This window comes from Ceratotherium simum, chromosome 8 (genome assembly GCF_057802395.1).
Source record: "Ceratotherium simum simum isolate JZ-2026a chromosome 8, ASM5780239v1, whole genome shotgun sequence".
Classification (NCBI taxonomy): Eukaryota; Metazoa; Chordata; class Mammalia; order Perissodactyla; family Rhinocerotidae; genus Ceratotherium; species Ceratotherium simum.
Genome location: NC_141907.1, coordinates 84,750,146 through 84,765,373, shown reverse-complemented (window position 1 = coordinate 84,765,373; position 15,228 = coordinate 84,750,146). Strand labels below are relative to the sequence as shown.

The 15,228-nt window shown below is 35.8% G+C and overlaps 1 protein-coding gene across 4 annotated transcripts in view; it reads right to left on the bottom strand.

Annotated features, from left to right (window-relative positions):
• Positions 1 to 214: 214 nt before the first annotated feature.
• The window catches only part of BANK1 (B cell scaffold protein with ankyrin repeats 1), a 313,509-nt gene continuing 298,495 nt past the window's right edge, over positions 215 to 15,228 (bottom strand). For all 4 annotated transcript variants that reach the window (XM_087434645.1, XM_087434643.1, XM_087434644.1 and 1 more), the window contains exons 13-17: positions 9,988 to 10,051; positions 3,469 to 3,498; positions 2,389 to 2,444; positions 1,095 to 1,159; positions 215 to 840 (exon numbers count right to left, since the gene is read on the bottom strand). In XM_087434645.1, coding sequence (XP_087290771.1) covers positions 1,100 to 1,159; positions 2,389 to 2,444; positions 3,469 to 3,498; positions 9,988 to 10,051 — 210 coding nt within the window. In that variant the 3' untranslated portion in view covers positions 215 to 840; positions 1,095 to 1,099. The remainder of the gene's footprint in view (positions 841 to 1,094; positions 1,160 to 2,388; positions 2,445 to 3,468; positions 3,499 to 9,987; positions 10,052 to 15,228) is intronic.

The following is a 15,228-nucleotide window of genomic DNA, read 5'->3' as shown; positions in this document are numbered from 1 at the left end:
TAATCGTTTATTTATTTTTAAAAGTTTTGGTAGACTTCTCTCTGTAAACCAGTAGGCAGAAGAATTTAGTGGTTGATTGTCATGTATTGATTTTGAAAAGTCAGACATAGCTTTAAACATTCATTTTATTTGCAGCGATTGTGCATGGAAATCATAGAACGATAAAACTGCATTCTATTCTAAGCTAGTAAATTGTTTCCAAGAAATAAGTTGATGAAATTATAAGCCTTTTAATAAGGAATACAGGTTATAGAAATGTATATTAAAATGAGATACAGAAAGATAGAAAAACAATGTTCTAAGGGTTATATGCAAATAAGCACTAAATAAGGGAAGGTTTCTGCAGACATGCAGTGACAATAATAATTAGAAGCTTTGAATGTGAGAAATTCAGAAAATGGACCAGCCACTTGAAAGGCAAATACGTACTAAACAAATTTGTATTGTCATGGTTACTCCAAGGACAGGAGGAGTACACTATTAAGGTTAGTGCCTCAAACAGGCCCAATAACTTTGCTACAGAGCATTTAACTCCTCTGCTCTTGTTTTCCTTTAATTTTCAAAATGGGACATCGTTGCTTCAGTGGCAAAGTGCATTGTAAAATGCAAGAATTTTCAAAGAATGCAATTGCTCTATGGCATTCAATTTTAATCTCGATATACCCATCTGAAGCAGGTACAATGCCAATAAATTGTGGCAATAACAAATTCTGAAATCCAGAGGATCGCTTTTGCTTTCAGAGTCTAGATTTGCCCTGAAGACAGCAGGCGATCCAAATGCAAGCTTGCTTCATCCAGAAAGCACAGTGTCTGCAGATTCTTGCATTTCATTATAAGAACCTGAAAAGGAGATCACAGGAAATGTATTAGTGAATAATGGATCATCAATCGAACTTGATTAACTAGCATAAAATCACCCCTATATATAAATCTTCCTAAGGAACGATCACCTTTAGCTTGAAAAATACATATGTTTATCCTTTCAGAAGAAGACAATGAAATAGTTAAAGTATTCTGTTTTCTAGACAAATGATTCCTTCAAGTCCCTAATAAGCCTGCTTAAGGTTTTCTAAAAAATATAGCTGATATTTTACCTTCTTTAGTGATCTTTCCTGGAACAGAAACCAAATTCTTTTTCACCTTGGAGTCGAGCAGGAAGCTAGGGAAAAAGACCAAGAAGATAAAGAGGTAGCATTTCTCCATTTTACGGCTGAACAAAGAAACGTGATCAAGTCAGAGTTGCCTTTCACAGTCATGGAAAAACAGCTTTGTAGAGGCAACTGGGAAGACAATCTCCATCTTAAAAGGAAAGAATCATTGCAATACTCAGCTACATCCAAGTCCTTGAGTTCAAATTTTATTTCCATTTCGAGGGTGAATAGCCTAAGCACTGGGAATTTGTATTCTTTTCCTCTTATCTAAAATCTTGCTCTCAAACAAATATGCCATGGTTGTAGAGTCTTTCAGATCTTGTGGAAGGATCTCTGTCTGACAAAGATATTTTCATAAACTCCTGGGCCTGGGTGGTACCCCACAATCCTGCTATAGTCCAATGAATCTAATGAGTCTCTATACTGTAGACTCATTAGTCTAGAGCTCATTGGTGGGCCACAGAATAATCCAGAAGTGCAAATACTTCAATCAGTTCTTCAGCGCGAATGACTTTTATGGTTACTCATGATTTGCTTCAAACATAAGAGAGCCTAAAGGGTTATTAAAATTTGGTAAACTAAAACTGGTCCATTATGAAAACTTACTCAGGGCTCTAATTCTGGATTTTAGCAAGAAATCCAGCTGCCACACGACCCTGGGTAACTGCAAATTTCTTACATCACATATGTAGGTAGTTGGAATAATATGAATTTTATGAAGAAAAATTTGTGGTCAGGACATTATCAGTATTGTCTTGAACTGGTCTCAGTTTTCAATTACTGCTGTCTTTGCTTAGTGTTATTTTTGGCTTCTCATTAGCAATTTATTTTCAGTTAACTCTACAATACGAACAAATACACGTTTACATGAACAATATTTGGGGGTTATATTTTTTCCTATAACTAGACTTTAAAGACTGTATACATCATGGTTCAAATAGACACATCATATTCCTATTGCTAAAGAAGACGTATTCATAACTCCTCTAAGAGTTATTGGGTCTGTACAAGTTGAATTCAGACACATTTTAGTCTTGGTGCCTTTTTCTTCTGAGTTCCTTCTTTGCTTTATTTCTTTAAATTACTGCTCATGCATTTTGCACACAAATGCTTATGTAGCCCATTTTGTTCATATGTGTTAGAATGTTTCAAAGCATAGTCAGGATAGAAGGCTTTTATGTTCTTTTTCCAAAAGTTCATTTTTGCATTTATAAAAATTAAGATAAACACAACCTACCTTATTGCCGAAGGGTATGTTACGTAACGTATTTTCATTGTGGACACTTTCGTTACCTAGAAATACAAACTCTGTTACTATCTCTTCAGTCATTCACACATTTAATGATTCACTTAATCAAGACTTAAAAAAATATATATATATGCAAAGAATAGCATATGAGTAAAGAGAAAAATTGCTAAAGAGATAAAAAGGGCATATTGAAAAGGCACTCTTGGCATGTATGCAATTAATTTCTCCTACCCATACAGATTGACTTGGGTAGGATGCCGAGGAATTGCTTCAGCTCAGAAACAATCCAACACCTTTGAATAACAACCTCCTTCTTTTTCTTTTCCCTATTTACGAGGATCAGCCAACTGCAAAGTACACTTCTTATGAAAACCTGCTCCTCCTACTCCCCGTTGGCCCATGCTACCTGCTCCTCCTGCCCATCCCACAGGATTCCCATTGTCCATCCCAGCCCCGCACTGGGTTCTATTGCTTCTGCATTCCCACAGTCAGTGCTGAGGTTCAGGCTGTAGACAGTTACTTCTAGATTATCCAACAGCTCCCTAGCTGGCCTCTAGTTCCTCTTTGCCCTCCCAACATTCTGCACACATTCCTTCCCATCGCACTAAAGTGAACTACTTTCTCAAGTGTTATTCTGATTTCATTGGCTCTATCAATAACTCCCACTTATCAACAGCTCTATCATCAGCTCCCATTTACATATATCATCAGTCTTTATAACAATTCCCCACGGCAGAATTCTTATCTACATTTTATGTACGAGGAAACTGAGGCCTAAAGAACTGAAGTGACTTGCCAAAGGTCATAACTAGTGAGTTGTGAAGAGCCAGGTCAATCCAAGTTTGAAGCACGTCCCCGTTCTACCATATCACAGTGCTGCTAGCATTGCTGCTCTAGAGCCACCTCACACTTAGGCTGGATGTTCAGCGGTCTTGCATATAAATATAAAATCTATGTGAGTTTTTACACCAATCTGCCTAGTCATATTAGGTTTACACTGATACTGAAATTGGTTTATTAAGTGCTTTGTTTTACTCCAAAATCCTTCAATAAATACCCCAAACTTACCATTTGGATGGTGCACAATGGTGAGCTTATCTAGAAGACAAAAAAAAAAAAACCACATTCTACTGAGTTTTGCTCAATATTTATCCTAAGCTCTCCTTTATTGGTTGACTACTTCTGGTCATTGAGGTGACTATGAAATTTCACAGTCTGATTTAAAAAATATTAATCTCTGGCCACTAAGTGTGCAACCATGTCTTTTACTACTTTTGCCTGTTTTCCTCCTGACACTTGTCGCAAGGTGTTATGATTTTAGATATGTTTGACACTGAATGAAAGCTCGCTGCTCTGCTTTAATATTCTTTTAGCCTGAGCTACTCCGTTCTTTTTTGGAATTAACATTATTCAGGAATAACTACATACAGGATACTTCAAACATTTTTAAGTGTACAGGTTGATGAGTTTTGACAAATCTATACAACCATGTACCTATCACCCCTGCTAGGATAGAGAACATTTCATCTCCACAGAGAATTCCCTTGTGCCCCTTACATCGGTCATCACCTCACCATTACCCCTGGCGACCTGTCATCTGATCTCTACCTCTACAGATTAGCTTTATGTAGAATTCCAGATAAATGGAATCTTACAGTGTGTACGCCTTTGTCTCTGGTATCTTTCACTCAGCATAATATCTGCGAGATTCATTCATGTTGTTGTGTGTGATAGTAGGTATTCCTTTTTATTGCTGAGTAGCATTCCATTGCATGAATATACCACAATATAATTATCTATTCTTCTATTGAACATTTGGATTATTTCCAGTTTGGCTATTATAAATGAAACGGCTAAGAACTTTTGTGAACAAGTCTTTGGATGGACACAACGCTTTCATTTTTCTTGGAAGAATACCTAGGAGTGGATTGTCTAGGCCATATAGTAAGTCCATACTTAACTTTTTCAAAGTCATCACACCACTTTATACTCCCATCAGCAATGCATGCAATGCATGTCCAGTTGTTCCATGTCCTAATCACTAATTTTGACAATATTTTAAAATTTTAGCCATTATACTTGTGTATTGGTATCTCATTGTAGTTTAATTTGCATTTTCCTGATGATTAATGGTGTTGAGCATATTTTCACATGCTTATTGGCCATTAGTTTTTGTAACCTAACATCTGGGTGCTAAAAGTGCTCATTGGCTGTCATTGCTTCTTAGTCCTTTCAGCAGACAGAGCGAAGGAAATGTACATACACATACAACTATATTTCTATATCTATCCGTAATATATATTAACAGCCATGAGTTGCTATACTTTAACCTCCAATTCCAATCCAACACAGCAAGATTCATTCTAGCCTTCTTTTTTCCTTAGTTGTAATTTCTTTCTCTGACAATAGGAAACCTGGCTCTCATTATCCATAGTACATTTATTTATTTACTCAGTCCTAGAACATACATAAAGTAGTTTTGAAATTGCTAAACTATACCCCTATAGAGAAGTAAGCTCTACTAACTGGAGTATAGAATACAATTTTCATGTACTGTTTTTTTCTTTTATTTTTATCCTCAGAATATACTGTTTTCTAAATTTATTTATGTTAGTTTTTTTTTTTTTATCTCGTGTCGGTGTAAATATGTTATTTATTTGTAATACCACTAGGTTCATTTTCTTCTGCTTATGTTCCATTTTTCCCCCTTCCCAGCCCCATCTTTGCTTGTTGAATATGTATTCATATTCACAAAGTTCTAAAAGTCAGAAACTATACAAAAAGGTACACTCAGGGAAGTATAGGTTTTTTTTTTGAGTCACTTTTGGCAAGTTTTCTTTTTTAATTAATTTGTTCTTTTTGTCTAAGTTGTTAAATGTACTGGCAAAAAGTTAATTATATTTTCTTAGTATCTTTTTAATATCTGTAGGATCTGTTGTGATAGCCTCACTTTATTTTCCTGATATAGGTAACTCTTGTTTTCTCTTTTTTCATGATCATTTTTGTCACAGGCTTATCAATTTTAGTTATGTTTTCAAATAACTAATTTTTGGTTTTCACTATTGTTCATCTCTTTCATTTTTCATTGATTTTTGATCTGATCCTTATTATTTCTTCTTCATACCTCTTTTTAGATTTAGTTTGCTTTTCATTTTCTGGTTCCCATAGTGGAAATTTAGATCATTGATCTTAAGCTTTTTGTCTTTTCTACTATAACATTTATAGACATAAGTTTACCTGTAAGTACTATTTTAGCTGCATTCTAACAATTTTGATATGTTCTGTTTTCATTATCATTTATGTTGAAATATTTTCTTGTGATTTCTTATTTGACTCATAGCTTATTTTGAAATCTTGTATTTAATTCTTAACTATTTTGAGAGATATTTCTAATTTCTTAAATGCTAATTTATTTTTGTTGTGGTAAGAGAATGTAAGATTTTTAAAAGACTGATATCTTTCAGAAAACATGCTCTGAAGATTTCAATCCTTTGAAATTTGTTGAAACTTTTTTTTATAGCTGAGCATGTGTCCTGTCTTGGCGACCCCTCCATGTATACCTTAAATATACGTGTATTCTGAGTTTTTTTGATGTCTTGTTCTGTAAGTGTCTATTAGGTCCAGTTAGTTGATAGTGTTGTTTAGATTTTCTACATTATTATTGATTTTTGTCTACTTGTTCTATCAATTACTAAAAAAGAGGTGAAAACATCTCTGAGTACTATCAAATTTTGCTTCATGAGTTTTGATAAAATGCATAACAACTACATATACAGCATAAAGTACACAGATATTTAGGCTTTTTATATCTTCCTAGTGAACTTCCCTTTTATCATTTTGTAATAGCCTCTTGTAATACTCTTTGTATTGAAATTTATTTTGTCTCATGTTGATATAGCCATGCCAACTTTCCTATGCTTACTGTTGGCATGGTAAATTCTTTACCAGCCTTTACTTTCAAACATTCTGTGTCCTATATTTAAAATGAATGTCTTTTAGACAGCATAAATTTGGATATTGCTTTATTATCCTGCCTGAAAATGTCTACCTTTTAGAAGAAGTATCTAACCCATTTACATTTAACATAATTATTGATATGGCTCAGTTTAACACTACCATCTTGTTCTCAGTTTTTTACTTATCCATTTTGTTTATGTTCCTCTTTTGCTACTTTCCTGCTTTAGTTTTGGTGAATCAAATAGCTTTTCAGTGTTCCATTTTATTTTATTTCCTCTCTTAGTTTCCTATTTATTTATTTATATATCTATTTATTTTTTAGCAGTTGCTTTATAACTAAAATATGCATCCTTAACTTATCAGAGTCTATTTAGGGACCACAGTGTACCTCTTCATGCTTCATGCCTTATACTTGATCCTTCATACTTCCCACCTTATCCATTCCTCTTCTTTATACCTGATTTTTCACATTCCATACTTTGAACTTCACCATATAAACATTTTGCAACCATATAATTCCACATATTTGCATCCTCTGTCTTTGTGTGTTTGTTTTCATATCTTTTCCTTCTTTCATATGTTTTAACCTCCAACTTAAGTGTTATTATTTTGCTTTAAACACTTGTCTTTGAAATAATTTACGAGAAGAAAGAAAACATAGTATTTTATATCTACCTGTTTTGTATACTTTTCAGTATTCTTTATTCCTTGGTGTGGCTCTGAGTTTCTGTTTGTTAATATCCCCTTTATTCTGTATAACATTCTTTAGTATTTATTATACTGTTTCTGATAAGAAATAGAGAATATTCTTATGCTTTTTCCTCTATATGTAATGTGTCTCTTTTCTCTGGCTACTTTCAAGAATTTCTCTGTACCTTGGCTTGAAGTAGTTTTGACTGCAAATTGCCTAGATGTAGTTCTCTTAACAGTTATGCTAATTGGGGTGTTTTGAAGTTCTTGGAACTGTATGGAGGTGGTTTACATTAAATTTATCAAGTTTTTAGCCATCACTTATTTTAAAATGTTTTGCCCCAACCTCACTCTTTTCTCCTTTGGGACTCTAATTACATGTATGCTAGACTGTGTTATATTGTCCTACATGTCCCTGAGGCTCTGTTCATTTTCAAAGTCTTTTTATCTCCCTGTTCATCATATTGGATAATTTCTCTTGATCTATCTTCAAGTTTGTTAACTCTTAGTTTTGCTTTACCAAATCTGCTGATAAGCTCATTTGATAAATTTTTCACTTCTTTTATTGTAATTTTAATTTCTATAATTTCCATTTGGTTCTTTTACATAGTTTCAGTTTTTATTCTGAGAGTTCCTATTTAATCACTCCTTAAAATCATATTTTTCATTAATTTAATTATGTTTATAAGAGCTGATTTAAAGTCTTTGCTAGATCAGCAATCAACCATCTCAGGTTCAGTTTTTATTGATGGCTTTCTTTTTCTTTTCTATGAATTACATTTTCTTATATCTTTGTATATCTTCTTTTTTCTTTTTTAAATTGAATACTCCACATTATAGATAATCTGTTGTGTATTCTGGATTCTGTAGTATTCCTCTAATAAGTGTAGGTTCTAATTTTAGCAGGCAGTTTCATTACTGGCATGAACTTGTGTAGGCTTGGTTTTATGCTGTTTTCAGTGTTGACCTATAGAAAGCCTGAGGTGTTTTCTGAGGCCCTCAGTGGGACTGAGCCTACAAACTATCTTCCATGTGGATCTTGTGGGGGCTTGGTTTTAGGCTTTGTTAGGGCAGGTCTAGAGTGGGTCTTACTCTAAGTCACGGTCCTTATTCATGACATCTCTTGGATGTCATAGCAAGATGCCAGGTATTTTGAGAAAGTGTAAGGAGACCTTTCCACTCTGGCAGGGCAGGAGCTCAAACATCCCCAGTACAGTTTTTTCCTGGCTCTGCTCAAACTCTAGTGTCTCTGTTCTGCCTTCAGTGCCCTAGAAGCTGCTATCTTGTATGCCTTGAGCGGTCTTGCCCTGCACATGTACAGCTCGTCTCTCAGCCACAGCCTGGTGGAGACCTTCACTCCCTCTGAGGCTACCTTTCTACACAGTTACCTCTGCTTCAATGACCCATCACATACATTCCAGCAGCCTTGGCTGCCCTGAACTTTGATCTTTGCCTTTCAACAAGACTGCCTTGCTTTGCACAGATTGTATTCAGGAAATCAGTCTCCTGGGCAATCATGAAAGCCTCCTCATAAGTTTTGTCTCTGGGATTATAGACTTAGGCTGCCTATTACCTACTCCCACACATTGGTTGCCTCCTCTTTTTGCCCAGTGTTAGTGTTTTGTGCTATGGGAGGATGTGTCTGGTACTACTTATTCCATTTTGGTTGGAAGGGGAACTAGTTGACTCATAATTAAGATACCAATGATTAAGAGTATATGGACTTTGGATTCAAACAGAAATAGGTTATAGTTTCAAATCTGTGTGTCTTTGGGCTTCCTAGTTTCTCAGAGTCTCAGTTTCCTTATTTATAAATTGGGACTAATGCCTACCTCAAAGGGTTATTGTAAGAAATTAATAAGATAATATTAAGTGTATAGTATATAGTCAATAAATATTAGCTACTACTAGTTAATATTCCTTAGTAAAATTATTGATATATTTTGTAATTTTATACTTTGTCAAAATCTTAATCTTATCCCACATTAGAATAGAAAACTGTAGAACTCAGTTATCTGCAAATTAGTCCTGGGTTTATCACCGTAGTTATTTTAGAAAGTATATTTCTGCTTTAGAAAACATATCTAAGAGAGCTTAAAGAATTCTCTACGGAAAAGTAGATAACAGCCCAATATTTGAAAAGAAAATGAATTTTAATAGGGTGCATTTCAACATGAAGCACTAACTAAAAGCTATGCAATATTATTGAAAATGGAAGGAAGGGAAACTTTCAAGCTTTGATAGTGGTTGTTAGTTTTAATTATCAGTGCAGGCGTAGGGACTTGGAGAAAGAATGGTCAGATAATGATAACATAATTTATTTTCAATTTTATAATGTGTTGTTTATCTTTGGAGAAGATTTACCATCTTAATAATGTTTGGTCTGCATTAACTTTAAAATGGGTCTTTTTTTCCTCTGAGAGCAACTGTTAATTATTAGCATGGGGAATCTGCATTGCCAAGAAGCATGCTAGCTGCAGGGGAAAGCAACCTGAGATTTACAATTTAAAATGATCCATATGTGGACAACTGTGAGAAGTGATTATATTGAGAATATTCTACTTTATTAAAAAAATATGACTCAATAATTCAATACTCTGTATAACGGCTCATAAAAAAACTGGAGCAGAATTATCTTATTTGCAACTTACAAAGAAATCAAAGGAAAGAAAGTAACTAGTATTTATTGAAGGTTCATTATGGGTCAGAGTAGGTGAAAAGTATTTTATTTGTTAACTCACACAACCACTTCCAGATGTATGTATAATTATTCCTGTTCTTCAGACAAGGAACCCCAGCACCAGGGATTGAGACACTCTTCAGGTCACACAGCTGGAAGTGATGAAGTGTAGATCTGAATTCAGGCCTGTGTGACTTCACAGTCCTTGTATTTTCCACTTCATCACTATCCTTTTTGAATAACAGGCAAATTTTACTTACCAAAGACATTTTCTTCTTCTGGCCTGTTCCCAATAATACAATCTCGTAGTTGGCGTAGTTTTTCCTTAATGAGGAAACAACCAGGAAACAGAAGTCAAGGTGTACAAATTTGTCATGGATCAAGATGAAAACATCAACTACTACTACCAGTACCCCCCGACTACTTAGTACTAATTTGCTACTTACCATATCCCGATCACCATCCTTGACACTTTACATATACTATCTTACTTAATCCTCACAACTTCATAAAGTATATATAAAACGTCTTCATCTCATTTTACATATATGAAAACTGAGGTACAGAAAGGTTAAGTAACTCTCCCAAATCAGAGTTATAAGGGGTAGAGTCAGGATTGGAACCCAGAGCCCAGTTCTTTTGGGAGCTGTTTTCCCAATCTGACACCTGAGGAGTCTACATTGGCTATTTGGTATCCAAAAGCAGGAGGGTGACACGATGGGGATTTGTTGGTATCTGAACCCATCTCCAGCCTCTGTAGGGCACCATCCTTCCTGAAACCAAGCATGAAGAGGTTACAAAAATCTTCCCTCGGCTAGAAGAAGAGAGCAAAAACTTTGAGATAAGCTTTGTTAACTGCAGCTGTGCATATTCAGCATCATCAACAGTTGTTTAAAACTAACCAGGTCTTTCTGTCCCTCCTCAGTATATGAGTGAGCTGTCTTTCCCAGGAAATCAAGGTCCAGACATCAAGATTCAGCCTCACAAGGCCAAACACAGGCTGAAGATGAAAACCAACCAGAAAAGTCCACACAGTCAAGGGAAAGAAATTCAGTCTTCAAGGCCAAACGCAGGCTGGTGGGAAGGTGCCAACCACCACGTCCACATGCTCCCCCTCCCCTACCTAAAACCCCAGCACATGCTCTCCCTCACAACCTTTAAAACCCCTTGCCTCCCATCTTTTGGGGAGACGGGAGGAATTTGAGAGCTCTCGTCTCCTGGCTGACATCACCCGAAATAAAAACTCTTTCCTTGCCATAAGCCTGGCATTCCAGTTTTTATTTGGCCCCTCTTGTGTGGCAGGTAAAGGACCTGGGTATGTATCTGATAACATTCCTAGGAATTCCTTCTAAGAACTACAAAATCCTTCTAACAACTAGGGACAGGGGAGTAAATGATACATAACTGGATTCCCTTTCTTAGCTCATTTGCGATCCTTCTTTGCTTTCCAAATATTCTACGATGAACATCTATTATCTTTCTAACCAAAATGTAAAACAAGCTAACATTCAAAAAATCCCCTTTTAGAAGAGAACCTAAGAGTAGTGCTTTTCCTTAAGGGTTTCCCCTGAAACCTAGAAACCACGTTTCCTAAATAGAGAGTTGTTTTCATTGCCTTAGAGATGGTCTCCTAGGAGTAGAGCAAACGTTCTTCTTTAGGTCCTCAGTGATCATGAGCAAGTGAGGAGTGAGGAGAGTGAAAGGCAAGGTTTTCATCTCCTCAAACTTCTCACCTTCAGCTCCAGCGATTCCACGCGGATCTTCATTATTCTAGAAACTCTTCTATTATTAACTCTACGTTTGTGCCATATGTTTCCTCTTATTTTCTTAGGATAATACCTCTGTCAATAATAACATAACTTCACAGTTATTTCTGATGGATTCATCCTCAGGATACAAATGAATATTTTTGTAAACTATAAGAGTAATATTGAAAAGTGTATGAGAATGAGTGTGTGTGTGCATATGTTGGGGAAATGGGGAGGGTATTCATTTTTTTGTTGTTTTGACTGTTGTCCAGGCCATCATGTTAAGGAACAATTAAGGAAACAGAGGGAAAAAGCTCCTTGACATTGGTCTTGGCAACGATTTTTTGGATATGACACCCAAAAGCACAAGCAACAAAAGCAAAAATAAACAAGTGGGACTACATCAACTTAAAAGCACAGCAAAAGAAACAATTAACAAACCAAGAAAGCAACCTACAGAATAGGAGAAACTATTTGGAAATCATATATCTGATAAGGGGTTAATATCCAAAATATATAAAGAACTCATACAACTCATTAGCAAAACCCAAATAATCTGGTTAAAAAATGAGCAGAGGATCTGAATAGACATTTTGCCAAAGAAGACATACAAACAGCCAATGGGTATATAAAAAGGTGTTCAGTATGACTAATCATTAAAGAAATGCAAATCAAAACCACAATGAGATCTCACCTCACACCTGTTAGAATGGTTATCATCAAAAAAAGACACGAAATAACAAGTGTTAGCAGGTTGTGGAGAAAAGGGAACCCTGTGTACTGTTGGTGGGAATGTAAATTGGTGCAGCCACTATGGAAAACAGTATGTAGGTTTCTTAAAAAATTAAAAATAGAACTTCGATATGATCCAGCAATCTCACTGCTGGGTAGATATCCAAAGGAAATGAAAACAGGATATTGTTCACTGCAGTATTATTCACAATGGCCAAGACATGACAACAACAAACGAAGTCTGTCAATGGATGAATGGATAAAGAAGATGTGATAGGATAGAAAGAAGATAGGAATATTGTTCAGCCATGATAAAGAAGAAAATCCTGCCATTCACAAGAACATGAGTGGACCTTGAGGGTAGTATGCTAAGTGAAAAAAGCCAGAGACAGAAAGACAAATACCATGTGATATCATTTATATGTGGAATCGGAAAAAGCCAAACACATAGAAACAGAGAGTAGAATAGTGGTTACCAAGGGCTAGGTGTAAGGGGAAAAAGGGAGATGTTGGTCAAAGGATACAAACTTCCAGCTATAAGATAAATAAGTTCTGGGGATCTAATGTACAGCATGGTGATTACAGTACACAGTATTGTATTATATACTTGAAAGTTGCTAAGAGAGTAGATATTAAATGCTTTCACCCCAAAAAAGAAATGTCATATTAATATGACATGATGGAGATGTTAGCTAATGCTATGGTGGTAAGCATTTTGCAATATATAAGTGTATCAAATCAACATTTTGTACACCTTAAATTTACACAATGTTATATGTCAATTATATCTCAATAAAGCTGGGAAAAAAGAGGAAAAGGACTGACTGATTCTTCGAACAGTATTCAGTCAGAGTCATTGAACTTTTGGCTCTTACGGAAAGTAGACTTAGTGCCTGTTCTTGCATTTACAGGCTAATTTTGTTTTGTTTTGTTTTGCATAACCACTAACCATATTCATTATCCTATTGTCCCTATATATTAGATAAGTCAGATCAGTCTTAAAGTACAGTAGTTTTCTCTTATCCACGGTTTCGCTTTCCACAGTTTTAGTTACCTTGCAGTCAACCACAGTCCAAAAATATTAAATGGAAAATTCCAGAAATACACAATTCATAAGTTTTAAATTGCGCACTGTTCTGAGTAGGCTGATGAGATTTCACACTGTTCTTCCCAGGACGTGAATCATCCCTTTGTCCAGTGTATCCACACTGTACATGCTACCCGCCCCAGTCACTTAGTAGTGTCTTGGTTATCAGATCCATGGTTGGGTAGCGAAGTGCTTGTGTACAAATAACACTTATTTTACTTAAATAATGGCCCAAAGTGCAAGAGTATTGATGCTGGCAATTCAGATATGGCAAAGAGAAGCCATCAAGTACTTCCTTTAAGTGAAATGGTGAAAGTTCTGGACTTGATAAGGAAAGAAAAATATCATATGCTGAGGTTGTTAAGATCTATGGTAACTTTTATACAGTATATTGTTATAATTGTTCTATTTTGTTATTGTTGTTAATCTCTTACTGTGCCTAATTTATAAATTAAACTTTATCATAGGTACGCATGTATAGGAAAAAACATAGTATATTTAGGGTTTGGTACTATCTGTGGTTTAAGGCATCCACTGGGGGTCTGGGAACGTATTCCCTGCGGCTAAGGGGAGACTGCTGTAGTGAGTATGGTCCACCTTAAATTCTTTGTAAACAATGTTCAATATACATACACAAAGAAAATAGAAACAACCAGGTGTTTAATAAAACAACTAGTGAAATCATTTCCAAGAAGGTATTTCAGTTGGATTACTCTAAATTGTAGGCTTTATTATTGAAGGGTCTAAGGAGGATGAAGGACAATTGACTTATTTCAACAAAACTTATATAATCTAGCATTGCTAGGACAGTGATTTGTAGGTCTGCACTTGAGCACATCTTGCCCATTCAGGATAAGAGGGATGTCTGATGGTGATGGCCTGGGCACAGAGTAAGGAGCAGTGCTGTAATTCTGATCATGAGCAATGATCAGTCGCAGGACCCCGCAGTCAGTGTGCTTTCGCATTTGTTTGGCACAAATAGTTGCTCTTGCTAGACACTGCCAAATCTGGACCAGGTCCCGCCACCAGCCCACAGCCAGAGCTGCCCAAGAGATAGGCGGTTTCTGACCAGGGGTGACCTTGGATGTGCTGGGAGAGCATTCGGCCTAAATGTCTCCTGCCTACATGCCACATTGTTTGAAATTTCACCACTGGGACTAATTTTTCTGTTGTTTAAAAATGTCTTCCTAAGCATTGTTTTTAAATAGAAATGATGTCTTGGGAATGGTAGCATATTAAGCTATTAATGATTATTTATACTTTGGCCTAAACTAGCTAATTAAATGTATTTAATCAAATAGCTGCCTGAGAACTGGTTTCTAAGGCTCTGGGGCTTTCTGTGACGAGAAGAAAAACACTGTGGGAATATTTTGGGAGTGGGAAGGCCTGTGAGATAAACAGAACACGGTCCTGATCCCCTCACTGAGGAAAGTCATGGAGTGTCTGTGGTATATTTTGTTTTCATTCTTATCTCAGAACCACCTACTCTAATCCCTCTCAGATGTAAATTATATTTATAGAAGACAAGCTTATCTGAAGTTTATACTCTTGGCATCATTTCTCTGCAAATCCGGACTGACATCTATATATATGTGTATATAAATATATATATATATATACAGTTTTTTTTTTTCCCCAAAGTTTAAGGGGAAGAGAAGATAAAACTTATTACATTTCATTTAGGACTGTTGCTGGATATGATTTCAACCGTTTTCTTGTCCCTTTAAGCCTGGTCTACATAACACACTCTTCAGAATGCTGAGCACAGGTTAGTGTAAAGATGCTTCACCCTAGTTTCAGCGGTAAGACTTACAGAACATTCACTGTACTAAGGACAGCCCTATATGCTGATTAAGTGTTAGCTCTGAGACACAAGTCCCAGCATTGAGTCCTCCAAAGGTTTGTAAACATAAAGACTGCATAGTTTCAAACTT